Source organism: Euleptes europaea, chromosome 4 (genome assembly GCF_029931775.1).
Source record: "Euleptes europaea isolate rEulEur1 chromosome 4, rEulEur1.hap1, whole genome shotgun sequence".
Lineage (NCBI taxonomy): Eukaryota > Metazoa > Chordata > Lepidosauria > Squamata > Sphaerodactylidae > Euleptes > Euleptes europaea.
Genome location: NC_079315.1, coordinates 70634004 through 70657804, shown reverse-complemented (window position 1 = coordinate 70657804; position 23801 = coordinate 70634004). Strand labels below are relative to the sequence as shown.

Genomic DNA, 23801 nt, shown 5'->3' with positions numbered 1-23801 from the left:
GATTTTACCTAAAGAACAAGGACAAACGTGATTCTTCAATCTCCTCTTAGATCAGCCTGAGTCAAATCGTCCCCATTTCCATGCATAAGCCAAAGTGCAGGAAAGGGGAGCTGGGAGGAGGGTTATGTTTTTCTCACAGTAAGCGCTACAGCCAATTACAAAGCATATTTTCAAGGAGCAGGGACTGCCTTTAGAATAAAATAAATTTAAAAGTTCTCCTGCACTAAGTCTGACCTTTTTGGATGCTAAAGCTTGGTGAGTATTCCAAGATAAATTAGATTCAAACAAGACACCCAAATACCTACGTTCCTTGACCTGATTAAGCATAAGACCATCCAAGAGCCAGCTAAAAAGAGGGAATTTCCCTTTTCTTAGAGAAGACTGTAACTTTAGACTTCTTATAGGTAATAAACCCTTCTTAGAACAGTAATGTGAGAAAATTCTTAATGATATTTGGAGTCCCTCTTCAATATAGGAAAGAAGAACCACATCATCTGCATAATGAAGGTTAAAAACACTGAACTTGGCCAATTTAGGCAGATGGGTGGACTCAGGAAAATTAGAAGATGTATTATCTATATAGAGATTGAACAATCTGGGTGGGGGGGCTAAGAGGCATCCTTACCTACTGTGGGATATCCAGTAGATTGGGAGATAACTGGAGTGCTGCTGACGGAAGACTTGGGATGAATCAGACAGAGCACTCTATTGAGCCCATTTGTAGGCTTATGAGGTGGCAGTGATGGTGGCAAAGAGTTTTTCTCCACCACCATTGAGTCAGCTGAAACTTGCCCAGCTCAGCTGTACAAGGTGGTTCATTAATTGATAACACCTAAGCCTGACCTAGCTAATGACGTAAATCTGGCCCCTATCTGTGATGGTTTTGCAAGATTTTTTGTTGATAGAATATCACTCATCCACTCTTATTTGTGGGTCAAGCTGAGAGTAGATCCAGTACCCAAGGTAGCAGATGCATCTGCATGTCCTTTTTCTGTTGACAGATTCAAGTTGAGTTTGCTGGTGGATGCTGAGGAGTGAGAACTGCCTTCTGTGCTTTGGAACTGTGCCCATCCTGGCTTTTAAAATCTTTCCAGGAAAAGGTATTGGAACATTAACATTTACAATTGTTAATGCCTCATTGACTGAGGGGTTTTCCTAGACCTTTGAAGGAAGCAGTTACTATACCTCAGCACGAACAACCTTCATTGGTTAAAGATGAGGTAGCCAATTACAGCCCAATCTGCTGTTTTTTGGGGGGGAAGCCTCCAGGGGTTCCTGGATGACAGATCAGCCCATTTCAGTCATGTTTCAGGTCTGGGTTTGGAAATGAGATGGCTTGGGCTTTATGGCAGATGATCACCAATTTAAAGTAGACAGGCTGCAATAATCTCTGTTGATACTGTTAGAGCTGTCAGAGGCCTTTGATACGGCTGACAATTCCATATTCATTGGTTGGAATATGGAGTTGGTGTTAGAGGACCAGCTCTTCAGTGGTTTTGGTCTTTGTCAGACCAAACCCAATGAATTTCTGCCAAAAGGGCAAAATCAATGGGTTGATCTCTTGTTTTGTGAAATACCACAGGGATTCACTTTGTCATCCATGCTATTCAGTATTTATATGAGGCTGCTGAATGAGATTGTCTGGAACTTTGGGATGAGCTGTCATCGAAGAGGGCCTAGAATCTTCACCCGGTTCTCATTATAACTACACCTAAGAAGGACATGTTCCAGTGTTCCCAGTTCTCCACTGCCACAGGGACAGAGCCTTTATGAATGTTTATCCACATTGAATTCACACTAAGAACCTTCCTCTTGATTAAAAACCCAGGTTCGGTAATTAAACAGCTTGCTAATAAACATTTGCCTTTGATAGGAGGTGATTGTTCTGGTTTTACATATAAATAATTATTTACATGTAAATAATTCATTTGATTAGCATTCTTCTTCTAATTTGCACATGTACAACCAAAAAGTAAATGGATTATTCAGATGTCACCTTCACCATGAATGTTCAAATTTTGCTTTACATTTAATTTATGTTTGTCATCTGGAACTGGAGGATGCTCCATAGTTACAGTTATGGGTTCACTACAGTTATGCTACTTGCACTCAGAATGTACCCCTAATATGCAAGATGAATACACTTTAATTGTGCAGAATAGGCTTTGGGGAGCCACACTGCCCCAGTTTTCTGCTGTATTATATGTGGGGTTATGCCATGATAAAAAACAGGCATCTGCCATGCACATTACTATGAAATAGCCTTAAAAGATTCAATGTAACAATGGATGGGATTCTACCCATGTGAAAAAGGATTGTTGGTTCAAAATAACAGCACCAAATAGACTATTTTTTGATATACAGGGTATTCTGGATTGTACAAAGACTCTGATGTATGCTAGGATGCTGACATTGATCCAGAGTATTTAAGCGCAAGCCTAAAGTGCTTCTGAAGGCACATAGGCTTTTGCCGTTCTTTGCTTCTGCCTGTGGCCATTCCACAGCACAGAATACTCAGTTAGTGGTTCCCAGATCTCAATGAATGGATGGGGGAAGGGGCTGTGGAAAGGATAAGGGAAAGTGCTGATGTACATGTTGAAGCATGTGCCTGTTAATTATCAGTTTAAAATGTTTGTGATGTAACTTTTCATTTAAAAAAAAAGAAAGAAACTTAAGTCGGCAGTTCTAAGAGTGCAGTGAGGTGGTTAAAGTGTCACACTAGAACTGCAGTGACTTGGCTTAAAATCCTTGCTCTGCCTTGAAACTCGCTGGATGATCTTGGGCACTCACTTTATCGCCACCTAGACTTAAGTTGATGTGAGGCTAAAGGGAAAGAGGAGGAAATGGGGTGAAAGAAGAATGGGGTGAGAATGTGTTAAGCAAAACTAGAAAGCCAGGAATAAACCACACAATACACATTAATATATGCGAGACAATCGTGACAATCTGCTTCTTGTCTGAAAAGTAGAATCAGGAGCGGCAATCTGGAGAAGAGATGGGGCAAGGGGAACGATGCTTAGCTCCACCTGCTGTTTCACCCCTGCCAGACATTTTCTTTTGCATGGTGTTCTAGAGTCAAAAATAAAATTTAAATCTATAACTCTGGGCAGAGGGAGGACAGTTTATGGGGGAAGAAAGAGACAAGCATTCTCTTCCCATTGTTATCTCCCAACACTATTGCACAGTGAAGAAGTGGGCTATCCATTCTTTCTCATATGCATTAATGTGCAATGGGCAGCTGAGTTTACCAAATGACACTGAGATTACCAAATGAAACACCAAATGACTCATTAGGACTTGCTTCCAAGGAAGTTTGCTTCAGCTTAGGCCCTTAGGTTTTATGTATTGTATTTAAGAAGGGGCTTTTGGTTCTGATCATTTGTATATATTACATAATATTTTATACAAAGCTTTCAGTAATTTGACTCTTGATATTTTTGGAAGAACAAGAAGGGGTAGCAATTTTTCAAGAATAATATGAATTGCACCAAATCTGAAGAGTACAGTAGAGATGTTCAGTGCTGAAAACCATATTGATGTTAGATCTTCACAGTCAAATTGCTAACTTATTGTTCTATGATTTCCCTTTGGTGTGATTCATACTTTTTATCATGTAAAATAGTTTGGTGGCAGAGAATGGATTTTTTGTATTAAAGAGAGCTTTTAGATATGAAACAGTTTTACAGATCTGGGAAACTGAAAAAGGCATTTTTGGTACAAATTGCCTTGGTTTCTTTAAGGTAAAAAAATGCAACAGGGAGTTCATGTATATGCTGATGCTCCTGTATAATGTGTTTCCAATTATTTTTTTCTAACTGTAAGAGTCAAATCCTACCAGTAGGGATCTAATCTTGTCACTAGATAGTGTTGATGAACAGGACTTCTAGTTATTTGTTGTTCAACCAGAATAGTAGACCCAGAAAACTGCATGTTGTGAACCTTGTTGGTCATCAATATTTCATTCTCCATTGAGCATATTTGCCTGTTGCAGCAATGGCAAGATCCTGAGCTATGGCAAGATCCTGAGTAAGCACCAGATTGAAGGATCTAGGTAACATGCAAAGCATAGTTGATGGTGGATTATCACAACTATGTAGGTCTGTGTACAGTTTAACCACACAGCTTTACCTGCACAAGGTAAAAGAATAGAGGCAAGATAGAGCACTTCAAGAATGGCCTTCAAGTAATCACATATCAGCCACCTCTTATTGACAACAAGTATATAAACTAAAAATGTTCCCAAGTTTCTTGCTGGATTCTAAATGTTATCACCTATATCTCATGAGCCATTGAGGTAAGATTAAAATCTGTTAGGATCAATAGTCCCTTGAGACAGAAATTGTTAAGCATAGAACAAAGTAAGATGTATAAACTAGTATGATAGATAAACCAATTTTAAAAAACCACTCCATTGTTTGTGTGTAGGGTAAGCAAAATTCATAAGAATTCCCTAAGTTTTTAAGCCAATGACATACTGCTGATTCAACTAATAGTTACTGACTCATTCAAGACAAGATGGAAGGTAGAAATTGGAGCTTCCTTAACACATTTCTATGCTGTCTTTCCACTCAATTCAGGATCTCCAAGGTGGAGAACTTCAAAAAAATTGAGACATTAAAAAGCATTTAAGACACACACACATGTATATGAAACTAATAAAATGAAACATAATATAATGACATAAAATATATAAAGTCATAAAACACACAAAGGGTGGAGGGCTAATAAGAGTTAGTGAGGGAATGCCAAACAAAACAAAAAAGTCTTCACACCCACTCATCTAGCCTCACATGGTGTAAAACCAGGTTTACTATGTCGATAGTAGTATTGTCCTGAGTCAGCTAGGAAAGCCCTTTATTGCACTACTGGAAAACTTTCTATTCCTGTTGTACAATGTTATGGCAAACCACAATACATTTCAAATTTGGAATTCTGTTTCATGCGCCTCTTATTAGAATCTATATTAAATTGGAATTAAGATTGATAAGCTTTCTGGAAATTCCATGAGGAATTTCTGGGATGGAGGAATGAACAAAATGAACAAAATAGCAGTTTCTCCCCAATCACAACCACTCAACTCTCCTCCTCCAGAACTGAAGGACTGAGGCCAGTTTTCAAAACTATATCTTCTTAAAAAATGGACATCTCTGTTCTTTGAATCGTTCTTGTCCATAAAAGGTCTACACTATTAATAGCATTATTATTTTGGTAAGCAGTTAACTTCACTAAAATTTAGACCTCTTTTATTTTTGATATCCAATCATGTATCTTAGGGGTGGCTTTCTGATTCCACTGCCTAGCAACAACCAATGTCAATTAAAAAATTTTTTACTCTGAACATAATATATTTTTATCACCTGTCACTAGTTTACCTCAAGTTTTACATTCAGAATTAAACACTGTTTCTTGTTAGTCTGTGCTAATATAACTTAAATTGAATGCAGAGCAAGTAAGCTGTTAGTATCTGTTCAGTGTTTGAGGGAAGAAAGCCTCTGCAATTGTGGGAACAATTTGCCGTTGTGTGAGTTGGGGAACAGAGAGATCTGGGATGGTGCCCAGTACAAGGCAATATAAAGAAATAAAAATAAGCAATATGTGTGCATGGTCCGCAATGCACATAGGAAAAAATAACTGACATTAATGGGTCAAAAGACAGTATACAGTTCAAAACAGGGCTTTAAAACTTGGATTTACAAAAACAAAAAAAACACCCTATATGGTGGAACTACTCTGTTGCAAATATAGTTTTTTTCTGGTTCAGGGCAGTAATCTTTAATGTTGGTGGAAAGAGTTGTAGCTACTTATAGAATCGGTAACTCAGCAACAGGTATCTCTTGGAATTAATGTTATTTCCTTGTTTGATGAGAAATCCTTGGTTCTAAAAACAAAAGCAGGGGTGGAGGGACCAAACAGTATCCCACAAGAGAAACTGGCAGATGTTTATGCCACCTGGAATCATGCTGTTTTGTTCCCAGACAATACACTGTTATTAATGCCTTACAACTGATAAATGGCACCCTCACAATGTCCCTTGCCCTCTGGGCTTACCTCAAACCAGTAGATTAATGTAGAATAAGACCTTTTTTCCTCTGCTTGCTCACCTTACAGAAGGTTTCAGATGCTGAAACTTGAGACATTTCTTATAATTTACTCCCACATCAGGCAGACCTTAAGGACCTGGGCTTGCAGTGGATCATAATTAGATTACCTGTTACTTGTAATATGTTATTAATATTAAAATGAAGAAATGATTAAAATTGTAATGCATGAATTTCACCTGGCCATTTATGATAATTATGAACGAAATAACATGGCAGATTTAGTAGGCGGATCACAGAAATTTAACTATTAATTTCTTAAAGCTATATTTTAAAAATTTACCTAGCTAAATTTCTCCCAAATTATTGTACACATAAATCCTGATTATTTTTGTTACAATCCCAAATGAACTGAAATTGATAAATGGGATTTAAGATACAGGCAACATAAACAGCGTACAATGTTGAATATTTTATTTTTAAAACATTATTAGTAGTAACTCATAGTTTTTTAAGCACACAGCGGTTTTAAATCCAAATAGGAATCTGAACATACAGTCATCTCCAAGACGGAAATTGTATTGTTAGACACAGGCATGTTTCAGGCTGATGAAACTGGAGATTAAAATCCCAGGTTGGAGGGAAGAAGGCAAATTGTAATAACCTATGGCTTGTCATGGAAGCAGAAGTTTAATTGTTGGGCTATGTGTGATGGGATGAGGATGGCCAAGGCTAGAAAAAAGGGAGTCTGTGGACTCCGCCAGGCTTATTCACAAAGCAACAAACCATGGTTTTTCATTCGGTCTGAACCATGCCATGAAAGGAGTGGTCTCCATGTGCCATCTTACAGTATAATACTGGGAGAAGGGAACATTAAAAATGTAACTCCACTAATATGATAGATGGACTAAAAAAATACAAGAGCACAGCACTTCAGTTCTGTATAATCTGAGGAGGAGTATTCTATCTTTAATAGAATGTAAATCCCAGTAAATCCCAAATAACTCAATTTTAGGCATTTATGTGAACAATTTAACATGGAAATTTATGATAATGGCATGTAGCCAGTAGCAACTCACGTAACTGCGGGAGCCAGAAAAGAAACACCACTGAAATCTCTGCCTGCTGGTCAGCCAGTCAGTGCGTTGTGCTACTTATTCATTTAAGCTCATACTTGTGGACAGTTGGACTGCTTGCAAAGAGAACAGAATGTTTTGTGTGAACCATCCTTAAGTATTTGTCAGATTTGAAAACAGAAGACTGAACAAGTTGTAATTACTGCTGTTCCCAGTGCAGTCATAAAAGCAGAATGATTGATACTTTAGCTTGATATTTGATTTACCACCAGCGGCTGACAGTTGCTGTCACAGACTCATGTGATGAAGGGCATCCAGCATCTAAGGACATTTTTACCCTCATCCTTTTGAGCTACGCTGGATGGGTTGAGTCTGAAGCTAACTAATAGTGTTGAACGCTACACATTAATATTATACTACAGTTCAAGACAGGAAATGGAGAATACTGACAGGATCCAGTTACAGACTGGGAGAGAAATTTGAGCAGGGCTTTAGGATGTCAAAGAGTTCACAGCAACTTCACTCGATTTTAATTCAGAATCACAGGTTGAACACATAATTACAAATAATGCATTGCAGCCTTCCTGTTATGAAAAATAAAGCACCCAGTGCTATTTTGTATTGTAAGCAATAATGTGACATGAGGGCAGAGGCACTTTTCACATGGTTAGAATTACACTGAAAAGAGTTGTTTTGCCATCAAATATAGTTAATTATTTTCTGGAAATAATTGAGCTGTGATGAACTATACTTTGTAAAAGGGCACAAAAACATCATCATTTATGATTTCTACAGGACTTATAAGGAACAAAGTGTAAAGTATAAAATTTATTTATTGCATCTTCATTTTATTTGTGCATATGACTCGTATTCCTGGATGTTCTCACATTTGTTTGTTTCTGTAAGCTCATACTTGTGGACGGCATTGGACTGCTTTCATACAGAATAGAAAGTTTTGTGTAGAGAACCATTTACACCATGTTAGTTGTTCAATTAATATAAAATGTATTTTTATAATATGTTCCTACACTTGAAAACTATATATAATTTGAAGCAAAATAAGATTATGTTATTTTCATATAAATTTAGATTTAAACATATAGAAATTCAAGTATAGTTATGGGTAAACTATCCTTAGCTTGATTTGGAATTGTATTGATATAGAAGTTTTGTCAGACTCAACAAATAAAGCTAATGTTTTCCCAGAGTTCTAGCCTTTTTCATAAGATATTGTCGAAGGCTTTCACGGTCAGAGTTCATTGGTTCTTGTAGGTTATCCGGGCTGTGTAACCGTGGTCTTGGAATTTTCTTTCCTGATGTTTCGTCCACAACTGTGGCAGGCATCTTCAGAGTAGTAACACTGAAGGACAGTGTCTCTCAGTGTCAAGTGTGTAGGAAGAGTAACATATAGTCAGAAAGAGGTTTCATAAGATTTTCATAAGATTGGCACATGTGCACTGATGCACTTTATAATTGTCCTATTGTTTTCAATTGCCTCTCAGATTTCATCTAATTTTTGTCCAGGACCTGAAGACTGAGAAAAGAGCTGCTCAAAAGCTCCCAAATACTGATTTTCAAAGCTCCAAGAAACTGTGCAGTACTTGATCTTTCAGCCTACAGGACACAGCTAAAGGGAGTTCTTAAGCCTTGAGAACAAGAACTGTGCAATACCTGAACTTCTTTTAGCAGTATGCTTCTTTTAGCAGTATGGATATTCATATTGATAAAAATTTCTTAAATTAAATACCAGTGCAGTTCATACTTCTGGATTATTCTCCAAATACTGCAGAGCTTTCACCGTAGCTCATTTTAATTGCCTGTCCTCAGCGCTACTGGAAGATAAATACTTGCATATCCCCTACTGTCAACAGTCAAAACAGTGGAACATGTCTTATTATATTGTCCATTTTATGAGGACATCTGGTCCACATATCTCGCCTCTACCCAGGTTCCCAGGAAGATCTGAAAAATTCTACGCATATCTCCTCCTTGCAGATTGCTCCAATGAGACCTCCTTTAAAGTGGCCAAATTCTGTGCTGAGACTTTGTCCATAAGAAAGCAGAGAATAACTTTTATGTATAATTAATTACAGCACAATAAAGCTATGGATTTTAATCTCCGTATATTAATTTTACATTTGTATATAAACTGTGCTGTTAAATTGATGTTGACTGGTCTCTTGATCATAATGTTGACTGATTGACTTTTAGGATTAATGTACAGCTTCTGTTTGCTTATGTGTGCAATGAAAGGTGCTTGATATTATCTACAAAGCCTTGAATGGTTTGTGGACTCATCCTATATACACAGGCCCAGCAGTTAAGCTGTTAGTACTTTCTGAGGTGAGGTAGATGGCTGTTAGGAACAGGACATAGTTTGTTGTGGCACCTAAATTGCAGAAGCTCTCCCCATGTCAATTTTCCTGTCACCAAGACTTCTGAGGTCTTGGTACCAAGTAAAATGCTGTCCCCCCCCAGCCTTTTATTAGTTTTTATTGACTGCCCTCCATCCCACTGCCTGCTGCATAATCTTATCAGATTCAGTATTAATGTGGTTTTAGTGATTTTATTGATTTTTTTGTCTTTTAATGTGTTGTTTATTATCTTTTTAATTATGATTGAAAATGACATTGTGTTCCAATTGTACAAAGGCAAGGAATGAATCTATTAAACAATTATGTGGTTAAAGAAAAATAGTACTGGTTATGGAAGGTTCAAGACAACTTGTTGAATTTCTCCAATAGTCTCAGATATAAACTACAGTGGCTCTTTTTAAATTATCATTGTCAATTTCTTGTAGAAGTTACTTGAGTACCTTTTAAAGCATCATAGTATAAGTACCAGTATTTTAAAAGTATTGTTGCAAGTATCAACATTTCAAAGAATCTCCTTTCAAAAAGAACAAATGGCCCTTTCCCCCCCAACCTTGTGAAAATGATTTGTGTTATATAAGATTGGATACTGAATTCCATCAAGTCCTCCTTTCAGCTACAGCCTCCTTTCTAGCAGAAACACAACACTTCCTATGCCATTCTTATGGGTCCCCCAGTCCCCAGGAATGATTTGTTTTTGAGCTGTACAGAAGGCTGCAGCTTGAAGAGGAAGCAGCAAGGATCCATTCAGTTAGAAACACTCTGCTTGCATGTATCTAGATCAAAGACAATAAGCATTATCAGTAAGTGTGTTACCACCAGTTTAAGTGTGTTACTCCCATAATATAATTATCATACATTCCCATTTTATAGATGGGTAATGGAAGCTGTGAGACTGAATGGCTTGGCGAGGGCTACTCATTGGTCATTGATGCATGGTCACTTTAACCTCCTTTATTCCCCATTTCAGCCAGGATCAAATTTTTCAGTATGCACGACACCTCATTCCTTGGAAGCTCAATGCTGTTTCAATGCAAAACAAATCTGGCTTTTCCCATTCCTCTTCTGGCTCGAATTAAACCGTTCATCCTGGCTCATTCCAGAGTCACAGAGCATACATACTCTGTTCTCGGTTGAGCTTCCCCTCGCCATCACGCCCCACCCTTTTCCACCCCCCTCTTCAAAGCAGCATGCAGAGGGGAAAACAGAAGATTGGCTTCTCTCACAGCCAATTACAAAGCAGTGTGTAAAGAGGCGGGGATTCAAGTGCTTCCTGCTACCTCGGAGCTCTTTCTGAGCAAAAGAAAGGCTTTTTTAAAACGAGGCTTGGATTTCTCCCCCCTCTTCTTTCAGGTAGCTCCGTTTTTTGTTCTTAAAATGCTTTTTTATGTGGCAGTTGGGTCTGGGGGAAAAGGAAATCTTCTCTCACGTGGAGCAATGCAAAGTAAGCCAATTAAGGAGCAGCGTTTAAAGGGGTGGGACTTGATTTGAGCTTGGGAGACTGTTTTTCTGTATTCATAGTTCGACTGGCACACAGTTTCGTCCCTGATCATTCAAGCCAATGCATACAGTTTCTCGCAACCCAGGTTATTTTAAAGTGCAATGAACCCAGGTCCAAGCAGGGAGATCCAGCCCATGCATAAAAGACTATTTAAGTATGTAGATGAGACAGGATTGAAACCTAATACATGCAAGTTCACATCCAACACTCTGTCCAGGAAACCACCCTTTCCACCATAAGCTGTTGTGAGAGTGTTTTGTAAATCACAAGACACAATATAACAGTACAGGTTAGATTAAAAAAATGGCTGTAGAAGCTTTACTTGTAAATGTAAAAAATAGATGTAAAAAAATACATCGTTATCAGCCTTTGCCAACAGAGTCAAATGCTATAATCTCTTCCAGGCTTACAGCTTTCCATCATTTTAAGTGGAAGTTGCTCGCTACCCTCTGAGATTCAGTTTAAGTCAGCTACCATAAGGTTGTGCAGAGCTACCTAATTAAGCAGACATTAGAAGTCCCCATCCCCTTCTTTCATAAAACTTCACAAAAATAAATATAACCCAGCTCCTTTTGAGGCCTGCATTTTTCCCTCTTGCCCTTCTTTGGTATCTTTAGCACTAAAGGAACATGCTCAAAATTGTTCAAGACAGATAAGTTATCATTTAACATACACTATAAACATGCAGCCAGGTGTGATACAAGAGCAGATTTCCCCCTAGTCCTTCAGCATGTAGTTATGTGTGTTGTTCTGATTTTAATCAGTGTTATTGAGTGGGAGCTCATAATTCTGAATCCCAGAGAGGTAGCCTTTTAAGACTGCTGCAGCAAAGACTCTTAGAGCTGCTAAGTTTACTGAGTCACAAATAAGTTTTCATTGGAGAGATGCCACTTTACAGATGCATGATGAATACATGATATTAGTTGATTCTAATTATATTCTATTAATTCAGAATAATTGAATATGCAGCTTGCTACTATGATGGAACTTAAGGCATTATATTAAAACTAACAGAGGGAGCATGTGTGTTTTATCTGACCTAATAAGAATGATGGAATTCTTGTCCTAATAAAATATAAATGGTTATGTCCTCATGATTCATATCCTGTACTGAGATGCTAAAGATTTTTTAAAATCTCATTTTTCTTTGCTAAGCAGTTAAATAACATTTTTTTTGTTCAAGAGATTCTTAAGATTAAATTTTAATGTCTGTTATGTGAACTCCATTCATTTCCGTGCAGCTTTTAAAACTATACCCTAATTCTCACTGATATGGCCAATCTATGTCTGGGCTGTACTGTTTCAAACTGCTCACATGACTAAATATTCCTACATTTTTTTAAAAAAGTCCCTGAACATAGAAAACTAAATGCCAGGAGAAAGGTTCTAAACCTTCGCCCCTGGCTTTGCAGTGACAAAAAAAATAATTGCATGACACCGTGCAAGACATGAAGATATTAACTTCTAGGACAGGCAGCTAGCATCGAGTTAATTTGCTGGTAAAGTTTTCATTTGAGCAACCTCAGAAGTGTTCATTAATATGATTGATTTACTTATGCCAACATTGCTTACTGCATTTATGTTGTTATGTCCATATATCTATGCACACAACAGGTACTGCTGCAAACGCATTCATTTCTACTCAAGTTAGCCGTGCTTGTGTTGCTAGAGAACATTAAGCTGTCAGTGTATTGCTTTACATTGGAAGTATCCTCGCAGACCTGCTCTGCTAACTGTCATTATAAAGCAGTTTACGAATTAAAAAATTTCTTCACCTTTAAAGAGTATATAGTAGCTGTATAAAATTGTCCTGGCTACAAAGCATGTCTAAAATGGCTTAGGGCTCACTGTGATTTACAGTCAGCACGTGCTTTCATGCCCCAGTGCTGGGCACCTGCCCAGAGATACTGAGCAGTCCTGAACTATGCCCCCTGCAAGTTACTCTGAGGTCAGGTGTCCCAGGTCAGATGGCTTCCAGGCAGGCACTTAGGGTTGCCAACCTCCAGGTACTAGCTGGAGATCTCCTGCTATTACAACTGATCTCCAGCTGATAGAGATCAGTTCACCTGGAGAAAATGGCCACTTTGGCAATTGGACTCTACAGCATTGAAGTCCTTCCCCTTCCCAAACCCTGCCCTCCTCAGGCTCCACCCCAAAAACCTCCCACCATTGGTGAAGATGGGCCTGGCAACCCTACAGGCGCTTGACCCTGGACACCCTCACTTTGTTTTGCTGAAGAAAATAAGCACTGCTTCATGTTATACATATACAAAATAAAAGGGAAGAAATATGTACAATTGCACAGTGTGGTAGTAAATTTACGGTTATAGATCTACTTTGATTATTGTAAGTGTTCACCAACCTTAACTAAAGTTTATTTCATCATTAAATTTCATGGACTAAAACTCACTTCTTCAGATGTGGTGAGTACATTCTCACTATGCAGTAATTTTATTGTAGACAAACAGGAGGAGATTCAATGGTCCATGAAATCCAGGACTTATAGGGTGAAATGTAATTGCATCAAATTCTAGTGGAATCAAGAAAAATACAGACTATTCACCAGTTGTGCCAAACTACTTAACAACTGTCATGAATGGAGAGCCAGATTTTGCAGAGATGACACTCATAGTGAGATAAAAGCCCCAAGTCCTTGTTCAGTTCAGGCTGGGATAGTGTGAAATCTCTGAATGAAAGTTTCAATCTGGTGTCTTCCTTCCCCTTGTGATTTTTTGGATCCAGCCCTATGATTTGAATACTTATTGCCATTATTCATTGTCTAGACCTTAGTGAGAGTAAGATTTAAATCAGTAATTACAGTGAGGGGGGAAAGTATTTGATCCCCTGCTGAATTTGCCCGTTTGCCCTCTGACGAAGAAATGACCAGTCCATAATTTTAATGGTAGGTCTATTGTAGCTGTGAGAGACAGAATAACAACAGGAAAACCCCCAGAAACCCAGAAGACAAAAGTCAGGGATTGATGTGCATTATAATGAGTGAAATAAGTATTTGATCTCTTTGCAAAAGATGACTTAGTACTCGGTAGCAAAACCCTTGTTGGCCATTACAGAGGTCAGACATTTCTTGTAGGTGGCCACCAGGTTTGCACACATCTCAGGAGGTATTTTGTCCCACTCCTCTTTGCAGATCCTCTCCAAGTCAGTAAGATTTCGAGGCTGATGTGTAGCTACTCGAACCTTCAGCTCCCTCCACAGATTTTCGATGGGATTAAGGTCTGGAGACTGGCTAGGCCACGCCAGGACCTTAATGTGCTTCTTCTTGAGCCACTCCTTTGTTGCCTTGGCCGTGTGTTTTGGGTCATTGTCATGCTGGAATACCCATCCTCGACCCATTTTCAATGCCCTGGCTGAGGGAAGGAGGTGCTCACCCAAGATTTGCCGATACATGGTCCCGTCGATCGTCCCTTCGATGCGGTGAAGGTGTCCTGTCCCCTTAGCAGAAAAACACCCCCAAAGCAGAATATGTCCCCCTCCATGTTGGATGGTGGGGATGGTGTTCTTGGGGTCATAGGCAACGTTCCTCCTCCTCCAAACACGGCGAGTTGAGTTGATGCCAAAGACCTCGATTTTGGTCTCATCTGACCACAACACTTTCATCCAGTTCTCCTCTGGGTCATTCAGATGTGCATTGGCAAACTGCAGGCGGGCCTGTACACGTGCTGTTTTGAGCAAGGGCACCTTGTGGGCTCTGCAAGATCTCAGTCCTTCATGGCATAGTGTGTTACCAACTGTTTTCATGGTGACTATGGTCCCAGCTGCCCTGAGATCATTGACAAGTTGCCCCCGTGTAGTTCTGGGCTGCTTCATCACCGTTCTCATGATCATTGCAACTCCACGAGATGAGATCTTGCATGGAGCCCCAGACCGAGGGAGGTTGACAGTTAGGGTTAGGGTTAGGGTTGTCACCTTCTCACCAAGCTGCTTGGCAATAGTCTTGTAGCCCAGTCCAGCCTTGTGCAGGTCTACAATCTTGTCCCTGACATCCTTGGACAGCTCTTTGGTCTTGGTCATGGTGGCTAGTTTGGAATCTGATGGATTGATTGCTTCTGTCGACAGCAGAACCCTAACCCTAATCTGGCTAGTTGATAGGGGATCAAATACTTATTTCACTCATTATAATGCACATCAATCTCTGACGTTTGTCTTCTGGGTTTCTGGGGTTTTTCCTGTTGTTATTCTGTCTCTCACAGCTACAATAAACCTACCATTAAAATTATGGATTGGTCATTTCTTCGTCAGAGGGCAAACGGGCAAATTTAGCAGGGGATCAAATACTTTTCCCCCTCACTGTAACACTGAAAGAGGTTTTTAACATTAGTGCAAGTGATGTATGAAACTTCATTTGGCTAAAAAAAGAAGCCCAATATTTCATTTTCATTTCAACTTACGACAGCTTCACTTGTAAACTGTGGTTTGTGTAACATTTGAAAACACATACTGTATTTACAATACAATCCTAAGCAGGTATACTCTGAATCCTACTGAAGTCTACTCAATGGGGCTTACTCCCAGGAAAGTGTTCTTAGGATTGCACTGTAAATGTTTTACATTTTATGTTTTACTGATACTTTTACGTATTTTATGTATTACTGATACTTTTTTTGTCTAAAAAGTCCTAATATTTCACTAATATTGACCTTCTGCATTGCTTTTGCAGTTGTTTATGGTGGACAATGGAGCCGATGACTGGAGAATAGCCATGACTTATGAGCGTATTTTCTTCATCTGCTTGGAAATCTTAGTGTGTGCTATACATCCTATCCCTGGCAACTATACATTCACATGGACAGCCCGGCTTGCCTTCTCCTATACCCCATCTACAACGATAGCTGATGTGGATATTATTTTATCCATACCCATGTTCTTAAGACTATATCTTATTGCCAGAGTTATGCTTTTGCATAGCAAACTTTTCACTGATGCCTCATCCAGAAGCATTGGAGCACTAAATAAGATAAACTTCAATACTCGTTTTGTTATGAAGACTCTAATGACAATATGTCCGGGAACTGTACTCTTGGTTTTTAGTATCTCCTTATGGATAATTGCTGCATGGACTGTCAGAGCTTGTGAAAGGTAAGTCTTTGCTTTTAAAAACATATACATGGCCTAGCTATATTCTTCTTATAACTATCAACACTATCCTTAGTAGTCTAGTTACTAAAGTACACTGCTTCCCTGAGCTCTATGCTACACTGCCTTTCTCTGAGTGGTCATTTTTTGTGTGTGTTGTGTCATTTGTTTTCCTGTTTCTTTCATTTCTTTCTTCTGATGCACTGTAAGTGAATTACCTTACTATATAGGGTTGCCAGGTCCCTCTTTGCCACCTGCTGGAGGTTTTTGGGGCGGAGCCTGAGGAAAGCGGGGTTTGGGGAGGGAAGGGACTTCAATACCATAGAGTACAATTTCCAAAGCGGCCGTTTTCTCCAGGCGAACTGATCTCTATTGGCTGGAGATCAGTTGTAATAGCGGGAGATCTCTACCTAGTACCTGGAGGTTACTATAACATCCCAAGATGCTAAAGAGAATGCATTCTACTTTTTTCTTAAACTGGTATTTTAGTCATCAGAGTCTTTCTGCATTTTCTTATAGTTTATTTAGGACATTAACATAATTTGATGATAACTTGTCATTATTGTTATGCTTTATAGTCCTAATAGTTCAGTTGTGCTATATAGAGATATTAATGTAATGGTCCACAATAATGGGGAAACATACAACAGAACTGCTGGTTCATAGATGTTAGTGGATTTTAGCCACCATATGGAAATTTCAATATTTTCTGGGGGAAATTATTTTGAATTAAAGTGAAATGTTGGTTAGAGGCATGATGGACAGTTTACTGGGACACTAGACAGAATGTACCCAGTGATGATAGATTCAGTTTTCAATGTGATAAAGATGCTGACTATATGAACATACCAGTAAAAATGGATGAAGGTTTTTCAGTTAAAGCAGAACAGAATATAGAACAAAATACAGAAACTCAATTTACAAAAAGGAATTTTCAGTTCTTCTAATCAAGTTGCCTGACATATCTTTTCACAAATAGAAAATGGTGATTTATTCAGTATTATAAACGAAATAAAATGTCTTATGAGGATTTCAAAAGGTTGTCATGCAGTATTTGGTAACAAAAGAATTGCAGTGAAAATGACACCAGGAGCCAGTAATGTTGCTGTGGGCCTAGGAATAATCCAGCCAAAGCTATGCACTATTAAGGTTGCTTTCAATGGAAATCTTAAATACATTTCTGAAACCTTACTCAACTTTGCTGCACCAGTCAAATTCTAATGATGTACCACAATTGAATATTCTGCAGTTGTGGCTTTTAAAAGTCTTTATAAATATATCTAATTAACTCTTGAAAAATGACCTGAAAATGGCAGTTACCAGGTCCCCAGCATTCCAAGGCCAGGCAGAGCCAGTGTTATGGGGGCACAACCTAGCGATATCAGGTTGAATAACTATCATCATGGAAGAAGAAGAAGAGTTGGTTTTTGTGCCCCAATTTTCTCTACCTTTTAAGGAGACTCAAACTGGCTTACAACTGCCTATCCTTCCTCTCCCCACAACAGCTATCTTGTGAGGTAGGTGACGCTAAAAGAGTTCGGAGAAAACTGTAACTAGCCCAAAGTTACCCAACAGGCCTCTTGTAGGAGTGGGGAAACCAACCCAGTTCCCCAGATTAGAGTTCACCACTCTTAACCACTACATCACACTGGCTCTGTACACAAGTAAGAATTTTGCCTTATGAAATCTGCAAGTGTGTTGTCAGTATTGTGTGGCTCTGAAGAGATGGACTATTTACCACTAGGCCTGCCGCAAACTTCAACGTGTACACGAGCATGAGGTGAACCTTGTTTGATTACACACAATATGAATGCTTCATTGAGTCACCTCAAGATTTTCTGGCAAAGTCCTATCACAAGCCATTACCATCTTTGTGCCTGCACAGTAGCTGCTTAGTCAGTGCAACATTTGTCAAATGCATGGTTGTTCTTGTAATTAAATCAACTTGCATAAAGCATAGAATCATTTGCTGTTCATAGCCTTTGTGCACCTGCAGAGTTAGATGCATCCTTTAAATGACTGGCTTGGGCAAGATTACTTTTTGTGCCTGTGCATATAGTGGTTTCTGTACAAGACGTAATTGCAAGAATTGATTGTGATATTAGCTAGATTTATGAGCACACATTGAAGACAAACAGAAGCACTAAGTTGTAAGCCTCAACTCCAAAATGTCAAGTGGAATTTGTTTTTCCATTGACTATGTCCCTTTTAAAAAATCAGAGTTGGTGGCAGATGGGGAGGGGGGAGAGAGGCAGAGGGAAATAGTCATAATCAATCGAACAGATACATACAAATTAATTCAGACATGTCCAAACAACTCATTGAACAATTGGCTCCCTGCTTGCAACCAGTGAACAGGACATGAGTCAAGCTGGTGAGTAGGGTTGCCAGGTCCCTCTTCGCCACCGGCTGGAGATTTTTGGGGTGGAGCCTGAGGAGGGCAGGGTTTGGGGAGGGGAGGGACTTCAATGCCATAGAGTTCATTTCATTTCATTAACCTTTATTGGCATACCAAAAGACAGAGATAAAAAACAACAACAATATACCTCCAAAGGGCAATAAATATAAGTTACAAGTCAGGTTAATAAATCTTTTCTTGTTCTTTAAGAACTCCTGTAAGAAATTCAGCCACGGTAGCCGTAATTTTAGGATCATGATCACTCAAAAGAAATTTGCATTTCACTTCATTATTCCTGTAACTCTTGTACTGGAGCAAAGTAAATAACAGTTTATCCCGCAAAGTCACATAGAAGGGGCAATCTAAAAGGATGTGGTCAATTGTATCCAACAAATTTAAACCGCACGTGCATAGGCATTCGTGTCTAGGGATCTGAAGGTATCTGCCTAAGAGCATCCTAGATGGGAATGTGTTAACCCTAGCTAATAGAAAAGCGCGGCGATGAGAAGGTATCTCTAGGTTATCTAGATACCTAGCCATTTTACCAGATCCATTATTATGGCCTAGGGCCGCCGGAGAACAGATGTGGGGAAGAGCTGGATTAAAATTCTGCAATTCTACATCAAGGAGACGTTGCTTGATTCTTTTAAAGATGTAAGATTCATTGGCCAGAGCAAGATTATCTAAATCAATTCCAATTTGGCAGAGTCTAGATTTAATCAATATGTCCCATGAGAAATAATGAAGTTCACTTTTCAAAATATGTAAAAGGGAACCTAGCTCAGTTTGAAAGTATAATTTGAGCCAATATCTTATTGTTTGAATCCAGGCTTTGGTGGCAATCAAGTTTTGCCCGGTTTCAAGACAAATTGTAAAATATGAAACACATTTAGGTATCCCCAATATTTGTCTAAGGAATATGGCTTGGATGTTCTCCACTTCTTGATTAAGAGTTCTAAGCCATAAGGGAACACCAAACAGAAGTTGGGGGAATATTTTCAAATTCAGGATTTTGATCACTGCAGGAACACACTGATTCCCCTTCACGTAGAAAAATTGCTTGAGTTGATTTAAGGAAATCCTGGTGGCTTTAATAGTATTTTGCCATAGAGTTCAATTGCCAAAGCGGCCATTTTTCTCCAGGTGATCTGATCTCTATCGGCTGGAGATCAGTTGAATTAGCAGGAAATCTTCTGCTACTACCTGGCAGTTGGCAACCCTACTGGTGAGTGTTCAAGTATAGCTACTCACCTCCCCATCCCCACACACACACCATGGAAATTAACTATGCACTAAATGTACTATGTAGATGAGTTGTTAGTGCCCGATTATTACCTCCCATCTCCTGTTTATATCTGTAGCGGTTGGTACAAACAGGCATACATAGTGGTATTAAACCATGAAGTGTGTGAGACGGCCCTGAGATTTCAGCCTGCCACCAGAAATACTGAGAATGAGCCCTAGAACCTGAGTCACAGGCCAAATCCTATGCCATGACAACCATCTCCTGCTATTACAACTGATCTCCAGCCAATAAAGATCAGTTCACCTGGAGAAAATGGCCGCTTTGGCAATTGGACTCTTTGTCATTGAAGTCGCCAAACCCCACCCTCCTCAGGCTCTACCCCAAAAACCTCCCGTCGGTGGTGAAGAGGGACCTGGCAACCCTATCAATTGTACCATTGCCCTTCGCTAATATGTGATCCAAACACTAGCCCATTTTTGAGCACCATGGAGTGATGTAAATACATGAAGAATGGCAAAATGTATTGAATGTATGTGACGGGATGGCTGTATCATTTGTGACTGGTTTTAATTGATTATTCTGTAAATTGATCAGTGTTCTATGGTATTATGCAAATGGTACAGCCTTGCAGCTGAACCAGACTAAGGTTTGAATTGACAGACTTTCAGTATGCAAGTTCAGTAGTTTTGAAGGCAATATCAAGCTGTATATATAGCTAACTGAACAGTACTTGAGGGAAATTAATATCCTACATTTTACCACTTCCATGTGAATAATCACATGGGGGAAGATTCGGACCTGTCACAATATATGATTATGAATTTACTGAATAGTAAAAGATTGATTTAGCAGCATACTAGGGGAATCAGATTCTTAACTTATATTCTCACATTAATTGCAGTTGCACGCCTAATTTCCTGCAAATCTTCCCCTAAAGCTATATGTCTCGCAAAACTGACATGCTAAATCATTGTCACTGGCTTTGACTTCAAGGTAATAATTAGTCAAGATTTAAAAGGTGAATTGCAGCAAAACATAGTTAGAAATCTTCACAAGGTACATCACTGTTTACTTATTTTAAAATATTTTTGATCTTGAATTGTTATCAGAAGCCACAGGGAGCATGCTCGTTTATGTCTTCTCCTGACCTCAGCACAGGAGGAAAAGAAGGAAACAGACAAAAGTCAGAGAAGCAAATCTGTGAAAATGAAGGTGACTAGCAAAATTGGCTGGCCACTGCTGTTAAGGCTCATAAACAAAGAGTAATCCTGTCCTTCAGTGTTACTCCTCTGAAGATGCCTGCCACAGCTGCTGGCGAAACATCAGGAAAGAAAATACCAAGACCACGGTCACAGAGCCTGGATAACCTACAAGAACCGAAAGAGTAATCCTAATTTTATTGACCTTCCAAGCACTACAAGCCATAACATTTTCTACCTTTACTATGCACTGATGTTGGTGGTATATGTTCTTCTGTGTACCTGCACACATGGATCTTTTTAAATGTATGAAGTAAAAGTCACTGCACATTAATGTTTCCATTTAGATACTATATGTAACAACTCCTTAAACTGTGTATGAGTAACCAACAAGATAGATGTGCTCTATGAACAAGTTACATATTGCTTCCTTTATGACATAAAGACCAATAATATATTCATCAGGAGGGCCATTGGATTGAAAAGAAGTTAAGATGGCATTTTCATCAAAGAGTAAAATCAGTGGCTTAAATCACAAAAAGTTACCATTGTTTGTATCTAGTATAATCATCTGACCTCATACCACAGGGAATTTTGGATTGGTGTCCTTTTGCTTCCTTTCTTCTGATCCTTTCAGTGTTCCCAAGAGTTGCATTCTAAATGAATGCCTTTGTTGCCCATTGCTTAGAACAGCGAGTACTAATTAGAGCCCTGAGCATTGTACTTTTAATATATGGTAAGAACTGTTGTCTATTGTAATGATCTTCCAGTATGATTGATGGAATCAATTTGAAATTAAAATAAAGCAAACCAATTTTCATGGTTTGCTGGGGGGGGGGGGAACTAATTTAGCAAAACAACAACAGAAAACAGTACAAGGGAAATATTCATTCTTTACACTCACTATGTACTAAAACCAGTATCTCTCATTTTCTTTTGACTTGGTTGAAATTGAAACATTACTTGTGGTCACATTTCTTCAGTGTTGTAAAACTAGCCATAAAAATGCATTATAATAGTGATCAAACTTTGCCTGTTATCACCTTGATTTATGACTGTACCAATGCAAAGAATGGTCAAATAATTTTGTTTTATTCTAGCTTTTATTTCAGGAGCTTAAATGTCAATGTTAATTAGATGAAACCATTATTTCTTTTGCTGTTTAAATATTTACAATTCAGGAACTGAGTCCATAAATAAGTATAGAGTAATTTATTAAATTGTCATTTCAATTTGCAAAAGAAAATAGCCACCTGAAATGTTGGTATACAAAACAACAGCAAAGAGCATGCTCAAATTTCTTTACCGAAGTGCTGCCACTGAATAATATACACTAGGATAACAATTAGGGTTGCCGGATCCCTCTTTGCCACTGGCGGGAGGCTTTTGGGGCAGAGCCTGAAAAGGGTAGGTTTGGGGAGGGGAGGGGAGGGACTTCAATGCCATAGAGTCCAATTGCCAAAGCAGCCATTTTCTCCGGGTGAACTGATCTCTATCGGCTGGAGATCAGTTGTAATAGCAGGAGATCTCCAGCTACCACCTGGAGGTTGGCAACCTTAATCACAACTGAGCACAAGGACAGAAAGTTTATGGGGATAAAGTTGATCCTAACAATTACTGTCCAATTAGTCTTCTTGATCCAGCATCAAAACTTTATGGAAAATATCTTTTGCAGAAGCTAGAGGATTGGCTAACTGACAACCAGATGTTATATCCCCACCAAGCAGGTTTTAGGAGAGGCCAAGGCACATTAGATAATTGTCAAACACTTTATCAGCTAACCTACTCAGGTATGAATGGGCCAACAAGGGCACTGTATGTAATCTTTGTTGATCTAGCCAAGGCCTTCGACTCTATTGATAGAGACCGACTATGGAAGAAAAAAGTGGCTAAGACTAATATTGCTAAAAGATTGCTATTCCTTTTAAGAGAGTTACGTTCAGATATATACACAAAAATTAGAGTGGGCATCTCAAGCTCCCTAACAAATGAAATTCCAACAGGAAAGGGAGTAAAGCAGGGGTGTGTTTTAGCGCCCCTTCTTTTAAATTTGTATATAAAGGACATTGTACTGAGGCTAACAGGCCCAGTGTTTGTTCCCCCCTCTGTAGGTCAACAAAAACTTCCAATCTATGGCCTTAATCTCCCTCGCTAGAGTCAGATTAAAAAGGCTCCTTATAGCCTGGGCAACTACTGTAAAGAAGAAAAACTCATAATCAATAGGGTTGCCAAACTCCAGGTACTAGCTGGGGATCTCCTGCTATTACAACTGGTCTCCAGCCAATAGAGTTCAGTTCACCTGGAGAAAATGGCCGCTTTGGCAATTGGACTCTATGGCATTGAAGTTCCACCCCTCCCCAAACCCCGTCCTCCTTAGGCTCTGCCCTAAAAACCTCCCACTGGTGGTGAAAAGGGACCTAGCAACCTTAATAATCAATTATGCAAAAACTAACTAGTGATTTTTAGGAAAAGACCAAAAAAGTTTCTTTGGAATGTACATAGTGTTCCGATTGAGCAGTGTAAAATGTTTAAATATTTGGCCATAACCTTTAGTGAAACCTTGAATTGGAATGCCCATCTTTCAATTATTAAGTCCTCAGCTTTAAAGGTTATAGCAGCTATTATGAGATTCTGTTAGATCAGGGGAGAATTCCTTATAGACCCAATACTAAAACTCTTTATCAGCAAATCATCTCTCATTTACTGTATGGCGTCGAAGTTGGGGACTGGAAAAAGCCAATTCTATCTAACTTGGAAACTATCCAAAATATGATTCTGTGACGTATTTTGGCATTGCCAAAAGAAACATTAGCGGCCTTAATGAGGACAGAACTTGATGTTCATTTGATCAAAGCCCGAGTCAGCTAGCCATTTTAA

The 23801-nt window shown here is 38.9% G+C and overlaps 1 protein-coding gene across 2 annotated transcripts in view; it reads left to right on the top strand.

Annotated features, from left to right (window-relative positions):
• The window catches only part of KCNN2 (potassium calcium-activated channel subfamily N member 2), a 102856-nt gene that overhangs the window by 8588 nt on the left and 70467 nt on the right, over positions 1-23801 (top strand). For both annotated transcript variants that reach the window (XM_056848543.1, XM_056848544.1), the window contains one exon: positions 15666-16084. In XM_056848543.1, the coding sequence (XP_056704521.1) occupies positions 15666-16084 (419 nt within the window). The remainder of the gene's footprint in view (positions 1-15665; positions 16085-23801) is intronic.